General features: G+C 32.5%; 1 protein-coding gene across 1 annotated transcript in view; it reads right to left on the bottom strand.

The window, feature by feature from the left end:
* Positions 1-1,227: 1,227 nt before the first annotated feature.
* Positions 1,228-25,003, bottom strand: part of LOC126771244 (ATP-binding cassette sub-family G member 4) — a 43,252-nt gene continuing 19,476 nt past the window's right edge. Inside the window, exons 2-9 of the mRNA XM_050491023.1 lie at positions 23,461-23,517; positions 17,351-17,526; positions 7,999-8,304; positions 5,446-6,020; positions 4,809-4,994; positions 4,152-4,550; positions 3,730-3,830; positions 1,228-2,776 (exon numbers count right to left, since the gene is read on the bottom strand). Of these exons, the coding sequence (XP_050346980.1) occupies positions 2,276-2,776; positions 3,730-3,830; positions 4,152-4,550; positions 4,809-4,994; positions 5,446-6,020; positions 7,999-8,304; positions 17,351-17,526; positions 23,461-23,493 (2,277 nt within the window). The 5' untranslated portion in view covers positions 23,494-23,517 and the 3' untranslated portion in view covers positions 1,228-2,275. The remainder of the gene's footprint in view (positions 2,777-3,729; positions 3,831-4,151; positions 4,551-4,808; positions 4,995-5,445; positions 6,021-7,998; positions 8,305-17,350; positions 17,527-23,460; positions 23,518-25,003) is intronic.

Below are 25,003 nucleotides of genomic sequence, written 5' to 3'. Positions count from 1 at the left end.
AAATAATAGTCGATTATTTAATATGTTGATATACAACGTATTAGAAAGTCACAATTATATATTAGTACTATAACCTATAAAATTACAGGCAGAAGGGACATAAAATCTTAGTTCCCAAGGTTGGTGGCGCATTGGCTATGTAAGCGATGGTTGACATTTCTTACAATGCCAATGTTTAAGGTCGTTGGTGACCACTTACCACCAGGTGGTGCATATGCTCGTTCGCCTTCATATTCCATAAAAAATTCTATAATTCGATCAAAGGATATATTTTATTAAGAGTGATTGCCAATCTTTTCGAATGTCTTTCCAATCGCGTGTACAATATGATTAACTAGGCAAATTTATATGTTATTGTAGAGGAATTATTTTAATCATAGCGTGTATACTTTACGGCTAAGATCACATGTAACGCGCGTCAATGCACGATCAAATTTATGTATTAATATCTTAGTCTCGATTAATGCATTTTAGATACATAACCTTATATATTCTTTACAGCTCTGCTACATTATGTACTAACTACTAACAGTTCTATATCAATATATTTCTATTTATAATTCCATTCAATACTTATGTCCGTAACAACCTGTGAATGTCCCACTGCTGGGCTAAAGGCTTCGTCTCGTCTTTTTGAGGAGAAGGTTTAGAATTTATTCCACCACGCTGCTTCAATGCGGGTTGGTGGAATACACGTGGCAGAATTTCAGTGAAATTAGACACATGCAGGTTTCCTCACGATGTTTTCCTTCACCGTAAAGCACGAGATGAATGAAATTTGTGATTATATCACAAATTAAGCACATGAAAATTCAGTGGTGCTTGCCCGGGTTTGAACCCACGATCATCGGTTAAGATTCACGCGTTCTTACCACTGGGCCATCTCGGCTCACTTATGTCCACTTTAATTTTATTTCCAAAGTTTTAATAGCCACTTCTCCAACATTCAAAGTGCCATGCTTTAACGAAATCAAAATTATTATTATAGGGTATGTTATATATTAAAAACGATCTCACGTCTGACGTCATTTCAAGTTCAACATTGTTTATTTATCTTAACTCCTACCGTCAAACAGCGATATACATATAATTTAACAGCTCGGTAAGTTTTAAAATCTATGTATTTACATCGTAATATTGCCCTAAAAATTCGTTCTCTATAAATAAAATATGATGTATTGATATTGAAATTATTAAACAATTAACTAAAGTTAAAATAAAACAATCTTTATATAAAAATCACAGTCGTTTATTATTATTTTTAAATACTGGTAATTAAGATTGACATAGAGAATAATTACCAAAAACTTTAGCATAATGAAAGGTATTTTAAAATTTCTAATTAAAAACTAGAATGTAAATTGAGTAGATATGTACGCCCGCCAACACATTGCTTTCTGTCAAAATTACTTAAAAATATACAACTCGAAATCAATTATCACACCCGAAAATATAATAAAACGATAAATAAGTATGAAGGCATACTTAATAATCTTCTTCACCACTTTGAGATCATCAATCATCACGAATTGTATTATGCTTAATAGTAATAGCAATCGCAGCCCTCAAACTAACCCAGCCTAATCTATTGAAATCTAGAAACTTCTATAAGCAAATCTTACAATCATTTTTAATAATCAAGTAATTATAACCATCATTCACAATTCTTTTTATAAAATAAAATATTTTTAATTATTAAATATATATAAAATAGAAAAATAAATAAATTCAACTGGACGTTGTCGATTTTACCGAAATCGTTTTTATTATATATTATATTAACCTATATTATATCATCACACAAAATCAATATCCAACGTCACGTGACCACCAGCAACCAAACGCAATTTTGACAGATAAGCAAGTGACACATCATCGAATTATCACAAGCGTACGGATACGAGTAGAAAAGCCTACATTGTGATGTCATAAATACAAATTAAATCAATGTAATATCATTAAGTAACTTAAAATTAAGTCATGGGCCCGATCTAGAAAAATCTTAACCTAAATTTACGTACAAACACTAAAATCGACTGAGTCGAACCGCGTCCTATAAAGCTATATAATTCGAAAACTATATTAAATCTACTTTAACAACTAGACATTTGCGCCGGCGCGTAAAATTTCAACAATCGACGAAGCTAATAGATCCTAATACTTCGAGACAATCTCCAAACTTCGGTAAACCAAACAGAATACGTCGGGCCGTCGCTAACCGTGGTAAATGGAAAAATTCATATCACCGACAAATATAAGCGCGATTTGTGCCACCCTACTGCATCATCTTCAATTTGAACCTTAGAACTAGATAGGAGATCACTCGGATGAATACAAAGAACGCGCTCAACGCGCCGACGTCCACCCAGAAGTTTGAGTGGTCCATCGTCATCTCCTTGAGGAACAGGCTCGGGGTCCGGAAGTGGCAGTAGGCCTCCGAGCAGTGGAGCTTCTCTCTGCCGAAGCCGTACACCGACAGCATGGCACCCTCGAAGCCATAGCGCACGTAGCTGAGGTACGTCAGCCACTGCAGATAGCTGGGGATGGCGTTGAAGTTTACGAAGAAGCCGGAGAACAGCACGACGGGGATGGTGGTGACGGGCCCCAGATACACGCCCGTCTCTATCTTCATGGCGGCGCCGATGAGCAGCCCCAGTGACTGCGCCACCAGCGCCGTCAGGATATTAATGGTCGTAAACATCAACACCCGATCCGTCTGCATCGGCTGGCCCGTCATGAAGTACACTATTATCACGTAAACCCCGCTGAAGACAATCTGTGAAAGAAATGTAGGTTTTTCTAATTGAGTTCAAAATATAATTAATCGATCGATCCGCCTCATGTACATCTCATTCTTTTCGTCATTTCTTTAAAATATCCAAAAATATATAAATAATCTTTAAGTATAAATCTACTAGTAGTTGTCTACAAATATCATACGATTTTCACTTTTCATTAAAAATCGCTTGAGAAAAATAAAAACAAAAATAATGTTTTCCAAAAATGTCTATCTATTGCTCTATGGGTGCTGAAAAACCCTCTTAGTGCGATTGATTACGAATTGAAAGTGTCTTCTAAATCTTGACTCATATATTGTCCTATGCATTAAGCTCTAAGTAGATAATCAGTCAGACAAGGCAATGCCATATATATATATTAAAATCAAGACGAATAAATAAGCCACATCAAAAAGACACTTCCAGTCATAGACATTGGCATTATAAAAATGATTATCTATTCTAAACACCGTCAATTCGTCACCAGCCTTGAAAATACAGCTATTGCTGTTTGGTGGTAGAATGACTAATGAGTGGTACCAGTCTGACACCGGTAAATATATTGGAAAACGTAAGCAATGACGCGTTAATGTTGACACAGAAGGACAATGCCATTTCCTCTTCTGGTTAACAAATTAATCGGAAATTAATCTGTTGACGGTTAGCTCCACCGCTAAGCAAGATACCTCAGAAACTTAGATTAATTTGCCGAGATTTATGCAGCGATCTTTTGGTCTATCGCCCTATATTATCTCTTTTTTTATTTAATGAATGTTTGTTACTCAATCAAACAAAAACGGATAGACGGATTTAATTGAAATTTGAAATGATAGCTTACACCCTGACTTATCACATTATCTACCTAACACCTACAAAAGGTGGTAGATACCTACGAAAGCTCCTTACACGCGAGCTTTGCCCCGGGCGGAATAGTAAAGTAAATAGAAAGTACCTGAAACGGTAGATCCGCCATTGTCTTCGCAAAATAGAACGCTTTCAATGAGTACCAATAATTTAAATGCTCTCTCACAAACACACTCATCTCGGTTGGGACTGAAACAAAACAGATATATTAAAACTTAAAAAGACATTTTCATGTTATATGCATAAGTGTTATCATTTTATTCACAATTACAACAACAATATTGTATTGTTGAAAAAAAACTCAAATGATCATTATTAAACCACTTTTATAAATCAAAAATTAATAATCATTTCATTTAGAATTAATTTGGTTTGGTAATGGCGTAAACTATTTGATAATTATAAATTAGTTTAGGAGGTTTTTTTGGAGTAGCTTTATAAGTTAAGTAGGTTAAATAATTTGGAAAAACAAATTTATAACATTTTTTTTAAATTTAATTTCATACTTACATGTAAGAATTGTAGGCATCATAGCCGTGAACATAGTGAACATCACAGTGAAGAATATACATCCAGCGTTGCTCATAACTTTAGCGGCATCTTGACCAATATCGTAGTACAGGAATCCAATCAACAAGCCAACAACCGTATGCGAACATAGCCTTAAATGCGTTAACATTTGATCACGTAAAATACTTCGGAAAGTCCTTTTCAATAAGATCCAAAATTGCTTCCATCCTGATGTTGGGAAGCCAGTATTTTGTGGCTTCTTTGTGAAACTCTCGCTAGAGTCGAGGAGAGAAGTAGTACAAGTAACGGGCGCTAAATTCGTTGAATTCGGTAGAGCATTCTGTTTCTCAGTGTTGAGGGTCGGTTCCGACATATCTATCACAGTGCAAGTTGGTTTATCTGAAAGTATTAAAAAAATAATTTATTGAAATTAATATCCAATGAAAATTTTGGCCATATATGTATACAAATTACAAGTGTAAATATTACCGAGAAGAACCGAAAAGAAACTCTTATTCGATTAGTATAATAATATTTGTATATTCTTATTTTTTATTTATATTTCATGAAAATCAAGTTTATTTATTAGATATTTCCTAGTTTTTCGTTCGATTAATTAAATGTTACAGCTTGGTATAATAAATGTAAATTCCTTACCAATAACTATTTCTAGTGCTTCCTTCTTAATATTGTTCTTGCTTTGATTGTTATAATTGCAGTTCTGAGGCACAGAGGACGAGGACGAAGACGTCGAGGACTGTCCCCTGCCACAGTTGCCCTTATTCACAGCCATCACCAGCTTGTGCACCCAGTCGCCGTGCTCGCCCGTCGCTACTTCCATCACTAAACACACGAGAAGAAACTTCATCAGGAAACATCGCTTACTAACCAAATAGCTTTGACTAATGTCAGCCAAATTCTGGATATATTAATTTCATACGAATAGCATTTTGAACATCAATCAATTTCAATATGTAAATGTTTGGTAAAAATATGTAACCAATAAATTAAAAATGAATTTTTTTTTAGTTTATTTTTGCAACATAATTAATAACGTGTAAATTACTTCGTATTATTCAAGCATAATAAAATGAAGGTAATAAGAATAGCCCTGTTTCTTTACAATAAAACCTTCAAAGGCATAATAAGTGTCATTTAACTTATTTTACGTTGAAAATTTAATCCACTAATCAGCTTAAGGATCGAATTGCATAATCTCCTAAGTGTTCAGGAAACCCTTTTCTCCCATAGATCAAATGTCGACTTAACAATAATACAAATGCAAAATGCTCACCATAGTCAGCAGGATTGTGGTAACTTGGACAATGTAATCCCATAGATGATAAGAACGGTACTAAGCTAGTCACTGAACCTTGATATATACATTGGCCCTCAGCCAACGTGTATAAAAAGTCAAACATTTCGAAGAGCCTCGCGGACGGTTGATGGATGGTACATATGATCGTTCTTCCACCTCTTGCAAGAGATTTTAACAGAGATATACATTGAAAACATGATGAACTGTCCAACCCAGATGTGGGCTCATCGAAAAACATGACCGGCGGGTTGTTCACCAACTCTAAAGCTATGGACAATCGTTTCTTCTGCCCTCCTGATAGGTTTATCGTTCGCGTATCACCAGCTTCTACGAGACTCAGCATTTCTAATATTTCGTTGATGACTATTTTCTTCGCGTTAACAGTCATATCTTTACCAAGTTTCAAGTTTGCCGAGACGTTCATAGCTTCCTTCACGGTGAGATGTGGTAGGAGACAATCGTCTTGCATGATGTAACAAGACAATTTACGAAACCGTCTGAGATTCCTCTCTTTGCCATTTATAAGTATTGATCCACTGACGTTTGATGTTCTGAAATAAATATTTAAAGTTAATTTATTTCGTTTTTAATTTTTTTTTCATTGTTAGATTTTAATAGGCGTAAACTAACTTTACGCAACCGTTATTGAAGCTCCGATTTCATCTAAATTGGTAACAAGAGAAGATACCAGCTGTTGGATAATTATGTACTTTATTCAAAATTCATAAATTCAGTTTTTTATTTTATTTTGTACAAAAAGTAATTTAGTTATATATTTTTATGGGATTTTTGATGGGATGTTACAAAATTCAAAGAAAAATCCATTTCGTGTTCCAGTTAGATATTGCAAAAAGTATTTGCAATTTTTCTTAATTGTAGGACTGATCTACTGGGTCATATGACTCACATTCACTTTTCATTTTATTTTAAATACTTATTTAATATTGGATGAGCTTATAGGCTTTTAATCAGATCTATTTGTATAAAACCTTCAAAAAGAAATTTAACCTCTAAAAATAAGACCTTTCGTGTGGAAAGGTTATTATATAAATTGTTACTAAATACCCGACCATTTCATTTCTGTTTCAATACGTAATCGACAAGGTTTGCGTTTACGAACTGTTGTAACCTTTATTTGAATATACCTCATTAAAATATATTTCAGATTGGCATCAGTCCAAATGTTATACATTCCAATATAGTTCGTGGTTAAACATCTGTGGGCATGCTTCGATTATAGACATTTTTTATTGAATTGCGGTGCATTTAAGAGTAAATGATATGGTCCAAATGGACACGATTTGATGGATTTTACCCGAAGATCGTAAGTTTGAACAACGCATGTATTCAGCAACCCACACCGAATTAGCACCAACCCTTCACCTTAAGAAGAGAGTAGGCCTTTGCCCAACAATGCGCCGTTTATGGGCCATTACTTCACTTTTAACAAGATGAGATAAGTTATATTTTACTTTATACTATTATGTTAGAACATTTCTATGACTGATTGATGATTTATTAGATAGGTGAAGAACTCTTGATTTGTTGCTGAGGCACCTGGTAACGAATCAGTAGAAAACTGTGGAAGATTAAACTCTCTTTTTTCTCCTTAACAAAATAGTATAATTTTTGAGGCTGACATAATGGCTTTATATATTTATTTTATAAATTCAATAATTACCTACATTTTCCTTTAAGCAATATAAACTATAAGTTGTTATAATTTCTTGCGTGATATAATTAAAATTGTTTTATAACGCTGGAAATAATTTACCGTTAATTCAAAGTAAAAAAATACTCTTGAATAGTTATATTAAATAACATCGAAAGAATTCGTACCATTCGTTGAATGCTAATTGTTATTATTTTTAATATTTAACATATTTGTTCTACAAACCTAAATTTATTAAAAAGGTATATCGAAATATTGTTCCCTCGTAATAATCGATTGTTTTAGATATTCCATGATCAATAAATGTTTATGTCATTTTAGTGTTATTTTAAGAAGGCAAAATCCGCATTGGAACAGCTTGGTGAAAGAGAAGGCGAACGGATTAGCTTCATGATGGGAAATCTCTACAGCTCACTGACCAGTTATCACACAATAAACGCGCCAACAACCACAGCATCCAAAATATTACGTCCCTTTTTATTTGACACTTTATTATACGTACCATAAATATAAAAACTGATGTCAAAAAACAATTAAGTATAAACGGCATTCTATTCCTTAAGAAGATTTCTTCTAGCACACCCAAGGGGGCAAAAATATAACGAATATATATGAACAACACGCATAATATAATACCTATTGCTGTGTGTCAGTACTTTAAAATGGGAACTGGGTACTGTCCTTAATTAGACTGGCTCATCTCAATTAAATCCCATTAAATAACTTTTAATCGCAGAATATTTGACATTTTTAACATACCATACCACAGATGATATAACGCTTCTATAGATAGATTTATAAATACCAACTGCTATGTTATGGACAGCTTATGAATTTAAATGTTCACTGCCACTTACTTGTATCCAGCTAATATATTCATGAGGGTACTCTTGCCAGCACCAGATGGCCCCATGATGGCCGTCAACTCGCTCGAGCGGAAAGTTCCATTAATGCACTTCAGTAAGGCTTTATACCCTCTCTTTCTGCCCTCGCTGACGGAATATGATAAATCTGAAAACTCGATGTCTACTGGCGGACGTTTCGGTAAATGAGTGAGGGAAGCCATTGGTTTCTTCTGGTCTCCATAGCCGTTAGGTATTTTCGGTACCAAGCCAGTCATGGCAGCTCCAGCGCCACCGTTGCAAAGATTAATTTGAGAGCCTCTGCAAATAAAAATATTTAAATTATTTTTTGCTGATGGTGATATTTTCTGACCAATCCAGGCCACGGTGGTTATTCTCAAGACATACTTGTGTGCGCGCACTTTCATAATCCGATGAAACTGCAAATCTAATAGGACCGGAAAAATTTCAGTCGCAAGACTAACGATTTTACATTCAACTTAGCTGATACGAAAGTTGTGTGATTCTTTTGAAAAACAATCCTACAATGAATACAATATATATTGTAACATTGGTTTTTATGCCTATCAACCAATATTTACATTTCGTTCAAAATTTTCAAGCTTAGGAGTTATAAATAATTCAACTGACCTATGCTAAAGTCGAATATATACTTTAAAATAGTAATTTCTACAGAAATAATATTTACCTTTTGCCATTTAGACCAGCTTATATACAGACAATTAAATAAATAGTTAATGATGAGAGCCGAGATGGTCTAGTAGCTAGAAAACGTGAATCTTATCTGTAGGATGCGGGTTCAACGGGCAAGCACCGTATTTTACTTTGTTTAATATTTATTCATATTTTTGCTCGGCAGTGCAAACATCGTGATTAAACCCGCACGTTTGGTTACAAAAATGTGGCAACCTCTTCGGAAATCGGTCAAATACTGCCAATTAATCTCAAACAGATATAGTGTGTAATCTTAAATAGAACATTGTTACCATCTAAAGCTCTATATTAAATCAAGTTCAACAGCTTTGCAGACTGAATTTTCGGTTATTATAATTTTAAGTGTAAGTCCTGAATGCTATGTAACACAAAAGTACCAAAATTATTTTATATAAAACCAAAGCCGAGCGAGACATTATTTTTACATAAGGCTATTTGCATGCTGTTACATAAAAATAACATAGTCAAGTTCAAGGGCGAGTGCCGGAACGTGATATTTCGTTTGTTTCCAAACTATGTTGACGTTGGGGCACTCTCAAATGTTATTACTAAATTAATTTTGTAGCACTGTATGCGTGCTCACGTGCAGTATACCTACGAAATTTAACATAATTAGAACTACCTCCGAGATCATCCGTGTCCAAAATTTAATGCATATAAAGTTAATCCCGTTATTTAAATACCTTAGTGTAAAACCGTTATGTTTTTTGTATGGAAAAATATAATCCTGAATAACGCTAACGTTTGGTTCGCTTAGATATATAAAAGGTCTCGTCTTTGATAATATGTTTGGCATTTTTGGAATGGCTTTGGACTTATTTAAATAACCGCATAGCAATTATCAACCAGGATCCGAAAATGTTTTTTATGAATCGTGAGTGTCCACTACGGCGATTATTAGACGTATTCAGGTCTCTGGCTACCTTTATTTAAAATTCCATCACGATGCATTGAAAAATATAATTTTAATGAAGTAAGACAGACAGACAAACAGGCAGTTTCGTATTTATTTATTTTTATATTTTCCGGGAAGGCAAATGACTCTACTCCACCTGATGGTAAGTGGTAGTAGAGTCCAAACGCGACGACGGCCAGTACAGTCGGGAAGAATGTTCTGCACTAGCCGCCTTCGCCTTGCCGGCCCGCAAGATGCCTCTTCACGCCTCGTTTGAAGGAACCCGGGTTGTAAGAGGAGGGGAACACGTGAGCTGGTAGAGAATTCCATTTATAATTTATATAAATGTCATAAATAGATAAATTCGCTACGATAGAGAAACATTTTATTTTAAGTATATAAATAAAGCAGTTTATTAAATAGATGCTTGTTTAGTACATATCAGAGTTGCCAACTTGTTTATTAATTTCTGGTGAGCTATAAGCACAAACTTGATCCTCGCCGCACGAGATTGGGAATGACAGAAAGTGATGTGCAACATTGATTATAATTATAACGCTTTTCTTAACGCTGGAAAAACGCATTACGCGTTTCCCCCATGGGATCAGTGTGGAGGGGTTATGTTGGGCTCGCCGGTGTCAGGACCACTAAAAATCAGCGGTAACCTTTCCGTCTTAACGAGCGTCACGGGATCGCTTGTGCATGCTAGCGTGAAATAATTTTAACCCTTACATTTTTTTATATAGAATAGGAAGGCGGACGAGCATATGGGCCACCTGATGGTAAGTGGTCACCAACGCCCATAGACATTGCCATTGTAAGAAATGTTAATCATCGCTTACATCATCAATGCGCCACCAACCTTAAGAACTAAGATGTTATGTCCATTGTGCCTGTAATTACACTGGCTCACTCACCCTTCAAACTAGAACACAACAATACCAAGTACTGCTGTTTTGCGGTAGAATATCTGATGAGTGGGTGGTGCCTACCCAAACGAGCTTGCACAAAGCTTTACCACTAGTACACATAGATTATTTTTACAATAAATCAAACATCTTTTAGCATAAAAGTGGGTCAAATACAGTCACGACTGACATTTTGGTTCCCATAGCTGACAGTATTCACTGTAAGATATAGCTAACATAACATTAGAATAGTGCCAATGACTATCCCGGTCATGATCACAAACGTTATAAATTATAAATTATCATAATATAATTTAAGCTTAAAAATATTTAGGAATTTAATTTTTTTTTAATCTTATTGATTATTTATCATTATAAGACCTTGATATTTTCTTATAATTATTTAAGTATTATTATAGTTTGGTCTATATTTTATAAATTTCATTACATAATCTATTCATTTGATGTATCAAGTCGTATTAGAGATATTGAGCAACAAACAAACTTTCATGTTTATAATTTTAATAAATGTTAAAGTAAAGCCGAGATGGCCTAGTGGTAAGAACGCGTGAATCTTAACCGATGATCGTGGGTTCAAACCCGGGTAAGCACCGCTGAATTTTCATATGCTTAATTTGTAATTATAATTCATCTCGTGCTTTACGGTGAAGGAAAACTTCGTGAGGAAACCTTCATGTGTCTATTTTCACTGAAATTCTGCCACATGTGTATTCCACCAACCCGCACTGGAGCAGCGTGGTGGAATAAGCTTCAAACCTTCTCCTCAAAAAGGGAGAGGAGACCTTCAGCCCAGCAGTAGGACATTCACAGGCTGTTACCGAAAGTAAATCTTTATCACATCTAAAATCCATAACATCTAAACGATTTGCGAGTTTAAACTTTGGGTTTAAATATATAATAAAGAATATATAATGAAAGAATGCTGTCTTCTTCCTTCGAATGACATATCAGTAATGACAGAAAGAGTGAAATCAGTATAACTAAACATTCCCTAAGTAACGTTTATATGTAAGGCTCATTTTCGATGTTCGATATAAAGAAAAAAATGTATAAACATAAGCCGGGTCAGAGTACATTAAGAAAATTATTTATTCATTAGAGGTATTTTGTTGACCCCATCCCCTGGTAACCGTTGTATTATTACCGCAGTAAATGTTACCTGACCCGTGGAGCTAGTTTTCAGAATTGAATTTTCATTTGCAACTAGGCTGCGACCTAGTCGTAATGAAACTCACCTAAGGGTTACTTCTATCTAGGACACACCGAAGCAAATAAGATTTTTAACATAAATTTAACTGTTATTGGATCAGTAGGTCACAGATAACGTCCGATTATTTATTTACCTACTACAAAAACACTATAGTTTAATTCCATGATATCTGGACTCGTATTGAAAAGTTTGTTCTACGCACAAGAGCCTGAGATTGTGGCTTCAAAACAACAAGTTGGGTCATTAAAAAAGTTAATCAATAATAAGTAGCACAGTAATATTATATATAAACCTAATAAGTTTACAGTAGCAGTTCGAAGTCTGGAAATTGGCAATGTTTACACTCCCGTGCATCGGAACTGTCCCTCGCTGGAACAGGAGGATGGAAAAAAATTCACCAACTAATTATTAAATTCGGTTGCCGAAAAGATCATTTACTAATGTTTTATATTCAATTCTAAATTAATTTTTATTTTACTTGGTGGTAGGTTAGAAGCCCGTCTATCCGGCACCACGAACTCATAAATATTCATCCGCCAAACCGGATTATTTATTGTTGTGATTCAGTTTGAGGGTGACTGAGCCAATGTAACTATATGCATCTTATTTCAAAAGGTTGGTGTTGAATTGGCAATATAAGGAATGGTTAGTTGTTTTTACAGAGCTAATGTCTTTGGGCGCTGGTGGCATCATTTACCCATCCACCTTCCTATTTCACAAAAAAAAATGCTGGTTGAACAAATTCAAACTATTACTGCGAATATCTCAACAGGAAAACCCAATAGCTTTTTATTGATTCGACCCGGGTTTGAAATAGGATCAGGATTATATTAAAAAGGAAACGGATGTAATCCGTAACGCAATCCATGCGGGATTGGTAGCTATTAGGTTTTGGTCTTACATTTTTTCCCACATAATTTAGTACAATGTTACTATGACAGAAATAAATTGACGACGACGTCGTTTCAAATATTTTTATGTTGTGTTATTAATTGCTAATTTAAATGCAAATTTTGAATAAAATATAATCTTTTATATTTTATAACTAAACAAAAAGTTGTAATATTTTAAAAATATTTAAAGAGAAGTTTAGCGTGCTTAATTTAAGTTATATCTTGATATTTTTTATCGCTAACGTACCTTTGCGTCAATGTAATTATGAAAATGTAAAGAACTAATTAAAATTATATTTAAAGATTACTAATTATTGTTTTAGTTAATTATAATTTTTTTTTAATTGTTCATCAAAAAAATTCCAGCATATTTATGCTGGAATTTTTAAAAAAATAAAGTATTTTTAAGTTCGAGTAAATACTCGAACTAACTTAAAAATACTTTATTTAAATATTTATACATATATAATAAGTTACTTTTGTAGCTGTGTTAATATCTAAGCATATTTGCCTTGCTTTGTGTGAATTTGGGTTTTTGATTTACATGAGTACCAATATTATTAAAGGAATACTAAAGTATGTTATCACATTTGCCGCCCACTGCTGGACGAAAGCCTCCCCTATAGAACGCCAACCATCCCGATCATGGGCAGTCCGCATCAATCCCGTAACTGCCACCTTTTTTAAATCGTCGGTCCACATTGCCACTGGGCGATCTTCACTACGTTTGCCTAAGCTTGGTCTCCACTCTAACACGTGTCGGCTCCATCGGCCATTAATGCGCCTGGAGACATGACCAGTCCTCTTGTACTTCAGCGTAATACTAGAGTATAATCGTTTAAAATAAATTTCTTATAATCAATTTACAATCGGCGAAAATATCGATCAATATACACACATAGCATTGTCTATGTTTCAACACCCTTACGGGTGAATTTTTTCTTTAAATTTATATGACTCTTAGCTTATTAAGTCTTTTAAAAATATTAAGAATTATTAAGCTCGGTTAACAACAAGGGATTTTATACCCAGAATAGGTATTAAATTACAAATTTTCAAATGAAAATAAAATGACCCTTGAGATGTAACAGTTTCAGGTTTTTTAATTTACATAAATTATTCAAATTTAATGCAAAGAAATGCCATTCTCTTTCAATCAACCCTCAAGTTGAATTGAAAATATAATGTATAAATAGCTAATCGTCCCGGCTTCGCACGGGTAAATAAGAAGAAAAATTTATTTTGGATAGCATTTGCGTAAAATTCGTTTTTAATAAGCGTCTACATCGGGGAAGGAGTAACTGTGACAAATTTCAAGTCAATCTGGCGGATAGTTTAGGATATCCCGTGATGAATGGTGTTTCGCTTATATATATATATATATATATATATATATATATATATATATATATATATATATAGATAATTTATATAGAGATATCAATAAAGAACACGTGTGCTATACAAACTTGAATATAGTGTGTAATATTTGTTATGATAACAAGAAAAAATAACCAAGGAAGCAAAATTAATAATCTCGATACAATCTGAAAAAGTGAAGAAATTTTATCAAGTTTCGATAGCAAAGCCGAGATTCATTCTAGCAGTAATTACTGTATAGTGGCCCAATTACATTCCCAGGTTGACGTTTTGTAATTTCATACACGAGCGCTAAAGGTGCGAATATTATTAGATTAGCTCGTACTAATTGTTTTCAATTGCTAATAATAATACTTCTTATCACAAATGAGTAACAACTATTATTGCTTGAACGTAACCCTACGAAATGCCCTTTGATAATATATTATTTAAGGGCGTAGCTTATTTTAGAAATGCGTCACTGAGAAAGTTCTAAATGCGTGTATCAATTATATACATTTACACCTATACTATATATTAGATTAGTTTAAACAGAAATGGCTAAATCAGGTTAATGAATTCTTAATTTATTGCTAATTTGACACGTTAATTGTCATGAAATGACGTACGTAGAAAAGCAGACGTAGAAGTCAAGTTGCTTGAATGTTGTGTACAGTGGGATAATTTTGTTTGTAAAATCGCATTTAACAGGACGAAAGCATTCTGCATTGTATCAGACAACACCTATATCGAACATAATAAACAAAGAATATTTTTATAAGGGTAATATATTAATTATTTTATGAGGAAGGTGACAGTAATAATGAGCGTTTCCCAAAAGATTTCGGTCACGGTGACCAATTTTGTTATAGATTAGCGCAGCAAGAATAAAGAAGAAGAGAACGTATACAAACATAACAAAAAATGTTAATTAGATCTAAAAATAACGCTTTATTTACTAAACCCATGCATTGAATAACTAAAGCTGGATATTAATTTTATAACTTATGCTTATAATACGTGTATAAGTTTATACCCAAGAATGCGAGATATATATATATATATGCAATCTTCTTCTATATCTAATTCTATATCTAATAATCTTATATCGATCTTCAATCTTTGTGTCAATGACGAAATTAAACCATCACCCCATCACTAAGGAGTCATCGTCCTCCGTCCAGTGGTGAGCCAGTTATCTTAAACTTTAACTAAGTTTGTCTCACTCTGTGTGAGTATATACTTTTAAAAAGCCGAGATGGTAAGAACGCGTGAATTTTAACCGACGATCGTGGGTTCAAACCCGAGCAAGCACCACTAAATTTTCATGTGTTTAATTTGTAATTATAATTCATCTCGTGCTTGACGATGAAGGAATACATCGTGAGGAAACCTGCATGTGTCTAATTTCATTGAAATTCTACCACATGTGTATTCCCCGAACCCGCATTGGAGCAGCGTGGTAGAATAAGCTCCAAACCTCCTCCTCAAAAAGGAAGAGGAGGCCTTAGCACAGCAGTGGGACATTCACAGGCTGTTACGTTAACATCACTAAACTTCATAACACTCGTACATATATTTGTTAATCCTTTTTCAAACGAACAATCCTATTATCCTAATGATAATTATAAAAATGTTTCATTTGCTACTAATAATTGATATTAATTATCAATAATTACTTATTGACAGGAATAAAGTAAAATTTTCAGACATAAAATAATCTAAAATTAATATATATTAATTTAAAAAAATCAGCATACGTTGCTAAATTAATGAATAAAAAAACGGTGTAAAATTTAGAGATGAAATGGATTATTCAGTTCAGTAAAGCGGTTGGGGTAGTTTAAATAATCAAGTCCAAAAAAAATCTTTCAGTAACAGTAAATTTTGACTGTTGGTAAAATTATATATAACATTTTCAAACTAAAAACGAGACTAGTATTTCATTCGAGATCAAAGTCGTTTTACGTCATCATCGAATAATTGACAATGAAACAAATTGACAATATGAATTTCAATGGCTCGCATGACGCATTTCAAATAAAATACCGTTTCGTAACGGTTTCGAAGTGTGAATTTGTATTGAATTAACATCTTTTATTCGATGAATCTTAACTGAAACTGAAAAATATGAAACGTTATTCAACCGACATAAAAAAGGTTCTTAATTCGTTTGTATACTGCTTTTTTTGTATGTCCAGTATAATAAAAAATATATAACCTTTATTTACATTAAAGCCTCAAATAAATACGAATAAAAATTAAAAATAGATACTGTGCAAATCGTGACTCGTGGAATGGTGGCAAGAATGCTAGCAGTATTTCCCCTTTTCATCGCGATTCCGATTCTCTGGGCGAAAAATAATTATTTTGTTTAGCGATATAATTGTTTTATTTATATAATTTTAATTATTATTTTATTATGTACAAGATGATCAAACAAATACAACATAAGAACAACCCACTAACGAATTGTCACTTTATCGTAATTGAATCGGAGCGTTATAATTGCCGTTTAAGCGTTTACCTATTCTTTAATTCAATTATCGACTATTGGCATAAAAGTTAAGTTTGATTTTCACATTACGGTACATGGTAACATCAAATTGACTCGGTTCTGGTCCGAATAGATATAGAGTAGTCAAAGTTGGAATTGAATCGAGAACGTATCGTAATCTTCGAAGAAAATAAAATTCGTAAAATTTTCCCGCTTCAAAAAAAACCCAAAAGCTAACCAAGTAACCTTTTAATATTTTACGTTTAGTTTTTATATATTTATGTCTTATCTTTATCACTACTAACTAAATATCATACATGGTATGATAGATATTATACATATATATTAAATAAATATATTTATGAAGAAGCATCGACATTATAACAACATATTATTTCGATCAAAATTGACTTTTAAATTTATTTTTATTTATAATTATTTGTATTCATTGAAAAGGGATTACATTTTTTATTCATAAATTAATTATTTCAACCCTTGTAGATTTTTGTTGTTGTATTTAAATTTTATTTTATGTTTTGTTTAATTATCTATAATTTATTTATCTTTTTTAATTTTTAGTTAAGACATAATTAGGTTAGTATAGTCTTATCTTAAGGTCAATGTTGTTTACACCTGTAATGATTTATTCACCTAGATTTAATACCCTGTATCTAATGCTAAGAGAATGTGTTAGTGATAAGTCGATGGTGTAACTATTTCCAATAAATAAATAAATAAATAAATACATTTTATGTAATCGTAACTTAATGACAACTTATCAAAGATCCTCAATGGCTTTACCCTTGTTTATATAAACTACTTATTATGAAATCATTTTTTGCCCCTTACCCTAATAACTGTCCATTATTGAGCTGCTCTGGAGGTGACTTCACCTGTGAAAACATGACCTTGTCGTTCAGCTCCCCGCGGCTGCCGCGACCCATTAATGGGAGATGAATTTGTGTGCTCTTCGATTCCATATTCTTACCGGACGTCATCGCTGCGTGACCATCCTGATGAAACCCCTGGAAGCGATAATGCTTAAGTTAGAATATACTTTTTAGATAACATCATTTCTTTTTATGTCTCGTTTTTTATCAAATAGTTTGATGCAAAAAGATTAGGTGAGTCAGCAAGCCATAGATATCGATTCTTCCATTCCATCGGTTGTAAACGACTTTTTAACGTTCATTATGTAACTGTAATTTATTTTATATTTGGCTGAAAATGGAAACATTAATTGCGGTTCGGGTTATTTATTTTATAATAGCAGCTAGCACAACTACCGAACCTTGAAATCGTACACATTTCGAGTGAATATTATTATTTATTTAACGAAAGTAACATAAATATAAAGATAAATTGACTTCAATGAGATTTCGATTTGAAATTCCAAAAGTTAACTCAAAAATAAACCTTAGGTTTTGCTATAATTTTCAAAGTCTATACATAGCCTAATTGACCTTGGAAGAGTGTAGGTGTGAGCTGCGGGCGTGGGAGGCTCGCGTCAGACAGCGAGTGCCACCCTTATATATTATACAACCTATGAAACCGAAACTATATGCCATAATATATAACTATTTATATTACCTCCTGATGTCATACTTAGAGCAAATAATTTTTGAATAATGTAATTTCTAATCTGATAAGCTTTTATATAATCTAATATTCGGATCGAACTGAAATGTTAACCTACATTTTAATTCTTATAAAACTTAATATTTTTGATAATATTAATTACTCAGTTTTATCCGTTGCCTATATTTAACGAATCGCAGCCGTGAATACATAAGAAATTATCTTCATGAGAACATTATCAAACTTAACAAAGTCGAGTTTAATTTAGCTAAGTGGAAATATTCATAAGTAATGAAAATATAAGATAATTGGTTTAGACTACATCCGAAAATCCCTAAGATTAATTATTGTAATTAATATTTTAATTAGTTTATATTGTGAATGAAGAAGTAATTAAAAAAAAACGTTTTTATTATCTTTTTTTAAGCATTTAATATGTATGACTACAATTTTATTAGCTATACTAAATCGAGTTATTTTTTCTTCCAATTTTTTTATATTAGACTGCCTTGGGCTTCGAACACGTGTATGAGGTGTGTGGTAAACATTCGGATTTCTTTTCTGTGTCCCTGACAACGTGTATGTAATTTTCTTGATAATCTATTGAGTAGTTAGAAGTGAAAGCGTAATAAACAAACTCACATTCGGATAAACTCATACTCACCTTATCCTCGAACCAATTGTTTTTAACTCAATATATGATAATTAATAGTAGCCAGAGATTATTTTCAAAAGTTGAATTCAATGTTCAAAATTCAAACAAACGATACAATATTAAAAAATATAAATGATAGCTTATTGTGACACAGACCGAATCATTTTTAAGAGTGAGCCAAAGTCTATTAACCTAATTAAAACTTGAATAAATGTTCCAACGATTCAATTATAATTTTCGTATCGTTTAAGTTAATTCGTCTCGATTTTTTTTCTGACGTATCAACTAGTATACATCGCCAAAGTTTCAAGTGCACTGTGTAATATGGTTTGTTCCCATATTCAAGGTATATTACCTAATTGTTATTTTTTTACAATATGCAGATAGGGTTACTATTATTTTTTAAATATAACCTTTTTGATCGTAAATTCATACATAGACCAGACTGCCATATAAAGCCAATGAGTTGCCAACTAAATAATCTGGGGATATACCCAAACCGTGAGCTAATGAACGCTGTGAACTAATTTATAACGGTTACGATACGTTTCCGATTCTATTCCGATCCTACTTCGCCCTCAACTGGATCGTTGTGTTAGTAGAATAGGGAAATGGTTAAACGGCAACGATTACGATTCGATTGCGATAAATTGTAATTTGTGAGTAGAATTAACTGAACTTGACGTACTATCAGTAAACATAACATATTACAAAATATAAACTAGTATTATAAATGCGAAAGTGTGTTTGTTTGTTAATTTATTTGTGTGTGTAGTGTGTGTGTGTGTATTTTTTTTTATAGAATAGGAAGGTGAACGAGCATATGGGCCACCTGATGGTAAGTGGTCACCAAACGCCCTTAGACATTGGCATTGTAAGAAATGTCAACCATCGCTTATAGCCAATGCGCCACCAACCTTGGGAACTAAGATTTTATGTCCCTTGTGCCTGTAATTACACTGGCTCACTCACCCTTCAAACCGGAACACAACAATACCAAATACTGCTATTTTGCGGTAGAATATCTGATGAGTGGGTGGTACCTACACAGACGAGCTTGCACAAAGCCCTACCACCAGTCCTTTTGTTTTTACAAGCACAAATACATCTTACTTATTATCAACACACCATTTGGACTCATAACATGTCATTCAATTTAGTACAATCGTTTAAGGGTTATTATTGCTGGTGACATTCCCCTCTCTTTGTTTTTACCGATGTTGAGCAAATTAATTACTATGACGTAACAATGGAACACGAATTCCTTTAATGTTATAGATAAGATTAATTACAGCAATTATTGATATTATATGTGTAGATAATGAATTTTTTAAATTACGTTAAAGGTACTATTTGAAAAAATACATTCTTTTTTTAAATAATAAGTGACTACACGGAAACACAGGTGCACTGTTTCTTTACCGCACTCTCATAATCCGAAAGAACGCCAACCCGACACGAACGTAGACAACGTACTTACCGAATAACGTAAGTCTAACAGCTTAATGAGAGCTGTACACACAAATATATTGACACAAAACCCTAAAAACTCTAATGATTTTCAATCATACAAAACAATGGTTCGCAAATTATACATATCCCAAGGATAAACAGCATTTTATTTGTTGTACATACATCGATATCAAAATGTTATTCAATTCGAATTCGATATATAACCTGTATATAATTTTGTAAAATAAATAAATAATAAACGTAAAAGAAAGCATTTAACTTTTACATCATAAATAATAAAATTGCGGAGTACGAACCAGCCACCCCCCAGCACCCCCACGTCTCTTAATACCTTTTCTTTGAAGGCGTAACACTTTCTCGCATTACCTTCCTTTGATATTGATTTTTATTATTTCCGACTAGTGATACCGCCACGCAACTATTATTGGACTGCCATCGCAGTACTTTGTGTTGTTGTATTTCGGTTTAAATATTTCGTGAGCGAGTGTTATTACAAGCACAAAGGGCATAATTTTAATTAAAACTAGAGCAGGACTTTATTTTAGATTCAAAGTTACACAAAACTATATTCAACTAAAATTATTGCAATTTATTATTGTCATTTTGTTGTTGTGTTTAGTCAGAATTATAAAATATACAGCAAATTTTAAATAACAATTAAAATATTTAAGATTGTAAGCAAAAAACCAACCAAACCAAACATGACAGTTGGTAACCGACCTCAAGGACTTCGTAAACATATAAAAAAGAATACGATGACGGGCGTCACAAGAGAACAAATATCAAAGAAGTCCAATAAAAATTTGTACAGATAACAGTATTTCTAATATTTAGATAGGGGTGCTGTCTGGTAATATTTGAATCATGCAGGAACATGAAAAATTACGTAATTCAAAACAATGGAAAAGATAAAAACACGAAAAAGTCGTCCGTGGAGAACAAAGAAGGGATACAAATTTATACAAGCTTTTTAGATAGCAGAGACTGATATTATTATTAGGTTTATTGTCACATTGACAATATAATTACAATCACAACGATATTACGAATGTTTGTATATATATATAGACTGTATTAATCTAAAGTTATGAAGCCGATGTGGTCCAGTGGTTAGAACACGTGAATGTTGACGGAAGGCTGCAGGCAAATATCGCGACAAATATACAAAAAATCGTCAGAAAACCTGACTGTGACAAACGAATTGATAGATTGCAGTTGCAAGTGTATCCAAGAAACTGTATGAGAGCAACATGGTAATATAAACTTCAAACCTTCTCCTTGGAGGAGAGAAAAAGAGGAAGCATTAGCACACCATTTAAAGTCCAATTCTAAACTACTAAATTAACTAGTATAAATTATTCTCGAGCACAATAATTGATATATCACTTTCAACAAATGCTCTGAGATCGTAAAATTCGGACTTACATCATGAATCAACGGTATTAAGTAAGTATTTACCGTTCGAGGCATTGGCCGGTGTGCGGAAATGCTAAATGTAACGACATTCGTTATGTAACTTTTGCTGACCTACTTATAACATTTAATAAATGTATTTGTATTTCAATAAATACAATTAGATTTTTTTTGTAAATATTTTATTTAATTCATTAATCAAATATAATTTTAATTATTAAAATACTAAATAAATAAATACTATTATATTAAAATATATAATGTCTAGGAATGGCAGCGTATCGTCAGCTAAATAAGTAATCGCGGAAAAAAATAGTGTTTTTTGAAAAAAATCCTCAACAAGTAAAAAAAATACTCAACTACCAAACTAAGTTATATATTATTTATATATAATATATATTTGTATTTCGTCATACGGTATTACATTGTTTCCTCGTTATTTCTTTATTAAAGGTTTTATTATTCAAAGAATGAGGACAAGCTCTTGAACAACAAAGGCAAATGAATACGGAAAAAAAATCCTGCACAAAGCGGTCTGGTTTCACAAACTTAAGAATCAACTGTAAATATCGTATCATAGGTCAAGGAACTTAAGCGTTGCATGAAACCGATAGTATTTACGACTATAATAGTCGGAAATGTTTACGACGATTAACAATGCTATCTAAAAATTTTAGCGAATAATGATGACAATTTTATATCACTAAAAATTAAAACACGAGGGGAAATACAAAGTAGCAATTTGTTATAATTTAAATCGCTAATAGTCATAAACAGTGGTGACCTTAATGTAAATAAACGCTGACATTAGCGGTATCTAGCATTAAAAAAGCGCGACCAAGCTTGAAATTAGAATGATCTATATGTCTGGTACTAAACAAATTTAAATACTATATATACTCGAAAAATTAAAAGAATTTGCTACTTATCGTAACAATAGCTAGAGACTTGATAATAATTACGTATACGAGCATGCACCTAGTCACTAGTTTTTTATTTAAGAATATCACGTATACAGTAACAGCCTGTGAATGTCCCAATGCCAAGGCCTCCTCTCCCTTTTTTAGGAGAAGGTTTGGAGCTAATTCCACCACGCTGCTCCTATGCGGGTTGGTGCAATACACATGTGGCAGAATTTCCGTGAAATTAGATACATACAGGTTTCCTCACGATGTTTTCCTTCACCGTCAAGCACGAGATGAATTATAATCACAAATTAAGCACATGAAAATTCAATGGTGCGCGCCCGGTTTTGAACCCACGATCATCGGTTAAGCTTCACGCGTTCTTACCACTGGACCATCTCGGTTTTTTTTTTCACGTATACGTCAATAGTTTTACGGTCTTTGAAAAAAGACAAGACAGTAAGTTGTTGTTGAGAATACACTGCGCACTGTAAGATTTAAATTTTAGTCGTTCTTACAAACTTTTTCATTATCTATAACAAATACAAAAAAATTATAAATTTGTTAACTTGATAACTTAAAAACTTCCGAAAAAATTCGCATTATATCAAAAACATCAAATTCTTAAACGCTTTTATATTTAACAGACGACATTTTTATTAATATTAATTCACAAGATATAAATCGTTTTGATGTCACTTTATATATAAGCTTATATGTGAACTTCTTAATACGTCAGTAATATCGTTGGCAACGAGCAACTCGACACACGTGCTGACGAAACTAATACTGACACGTACAATTTAGTACCATCATATTAACCTACTACTAAAAACGATACACGAACTTCTCTAATCGAATTTCACAATGGATCTACGAGTACTAACTTTAAAAAATATTTGTTTAATCGTGCAATAATAACAAAGATTCCATACCTGAACCAAAGTTCCGCTCAAATTCGCCAACATCACAGCGAAGCGACCAGCAATAGCCTGGATAATATTAATACTGATACTGATTAAAAGTCTAATGATAAATCATAATTTCGATTTGGTAATTATCAATGCCTACATATTACAATGTGAGCTAGCAACAAATCATTGAATAAATAAAAGATAAGTTACGCATTGATTTGAATAAGCTTATTGCGTCCGGCTCGCTCCTAATTAGACTTATATTTAAGGTGAATTAAAAACGTTTGATGATGTTTAGCGCGCTTACGATGAAATGGACAAAAAAGCGACGAATGATTGTGAATTAGTAGTCCCATAAAAAAGTACCAACTTTTAAAACATTAAAAAACCAATGTAAAGTAATTTTTATGAATATAATTAACGTTGCATTAAATTTAACAAAGATAAGTTTATCCATAAGAAAATTAATAATTTAAAAAATAAATATTTAATATAATCTATTCCGCAAATAAAACCAGTTAAAATTCTATCTAGATTTAAATTTAAAGAAAGATGATTTTATAAAGGCTTTAAGTATGTATTTCATCAAACGTGAAAAATACCTCACATTGAAATTTCGCTCTGTTATAAAAATACATTTTAGTCATTTTGATAGTACGTATCTTAATAATAATGACACTTCCAAGTTCTAAATTTGAACTTACATGAATAAATACTTTTAATTGAGGACTATTTAAATAATTGGTGTCATTCTGACTTTTCAGAACAAAATATTTAAATAAAATAATATGAATTTTTTGAAATTATAAGTTTAGTTTTAGATTTGATGTAATTTTTTGTAACGTTTTAAACGAGTAATAATAACAAGGTCAGCTAAATATTTACAAATAGAATCCAAAAACGAAAACATAGATCATAGTTTCAAGAGAAATATAAAATATTAAAACATTGTTGACGTTGCATTTTATCAAAATTGCCGTCAAAACTCATTTTCGTTTCAATAAAATTTGAAGAGAAATAGCCTATAGATGTCTGGATGTATTTCGTTCTATATTTGCTTAAGCACCTAATCTAAGAGCTGCAAAAGTTAACAGGCAATTATATTATCAATCGTCAAATGCGAGGCAAATAAATGAGCGAGTGAAAATACTGAGTTACCGAATACAAATATCGAATGGGATACAAACTACAGTACTATTCATTTTATTTAAGTTTTGTTTTATAGCAAAACTTATCTAATTATACCTTAAAATCTCCTTGACCTACAGAGCAGGATAATGCAATAAAAATGTCAAACGTTGGTTATGATTACTCAGAAATTAGGTAACTCAAATTATCATATCGATCGCATTAATATGATATTAATATACTGTGGTCACTTTGTAGACACAAATCGTTTTATCTATTTTTATGAACCTTAAGTTTCTAATAACTTGTCTAAATAGTGTTTTTATTTTTATTACATTTAGCTATTTATATATATATATAATATATGCAAATATTAATACGCTTGTCAATTTTAATCTCAATCGAAGATGAATATATACATATAAGATTACATTTT

Source organism: Nymphalis io, chromosome 10, assembly GCF_905147045.1.
Source record: "Nymphalis io chromosome 10, ilAglIoxx1.1, whole genome shotgun sequence".
Lineage (NCBI taxonomy): Eukaryota > Metazoa > Arthropoda > Insecta > Lepidoptera > Nymphalidae > Nymphalis > Nymphalis io.
The sequence above is the reverse complement of the archived record's forward strand: the minus strand, read 5'-3'. Positions and strand labels throughout refer to the sequence as shown.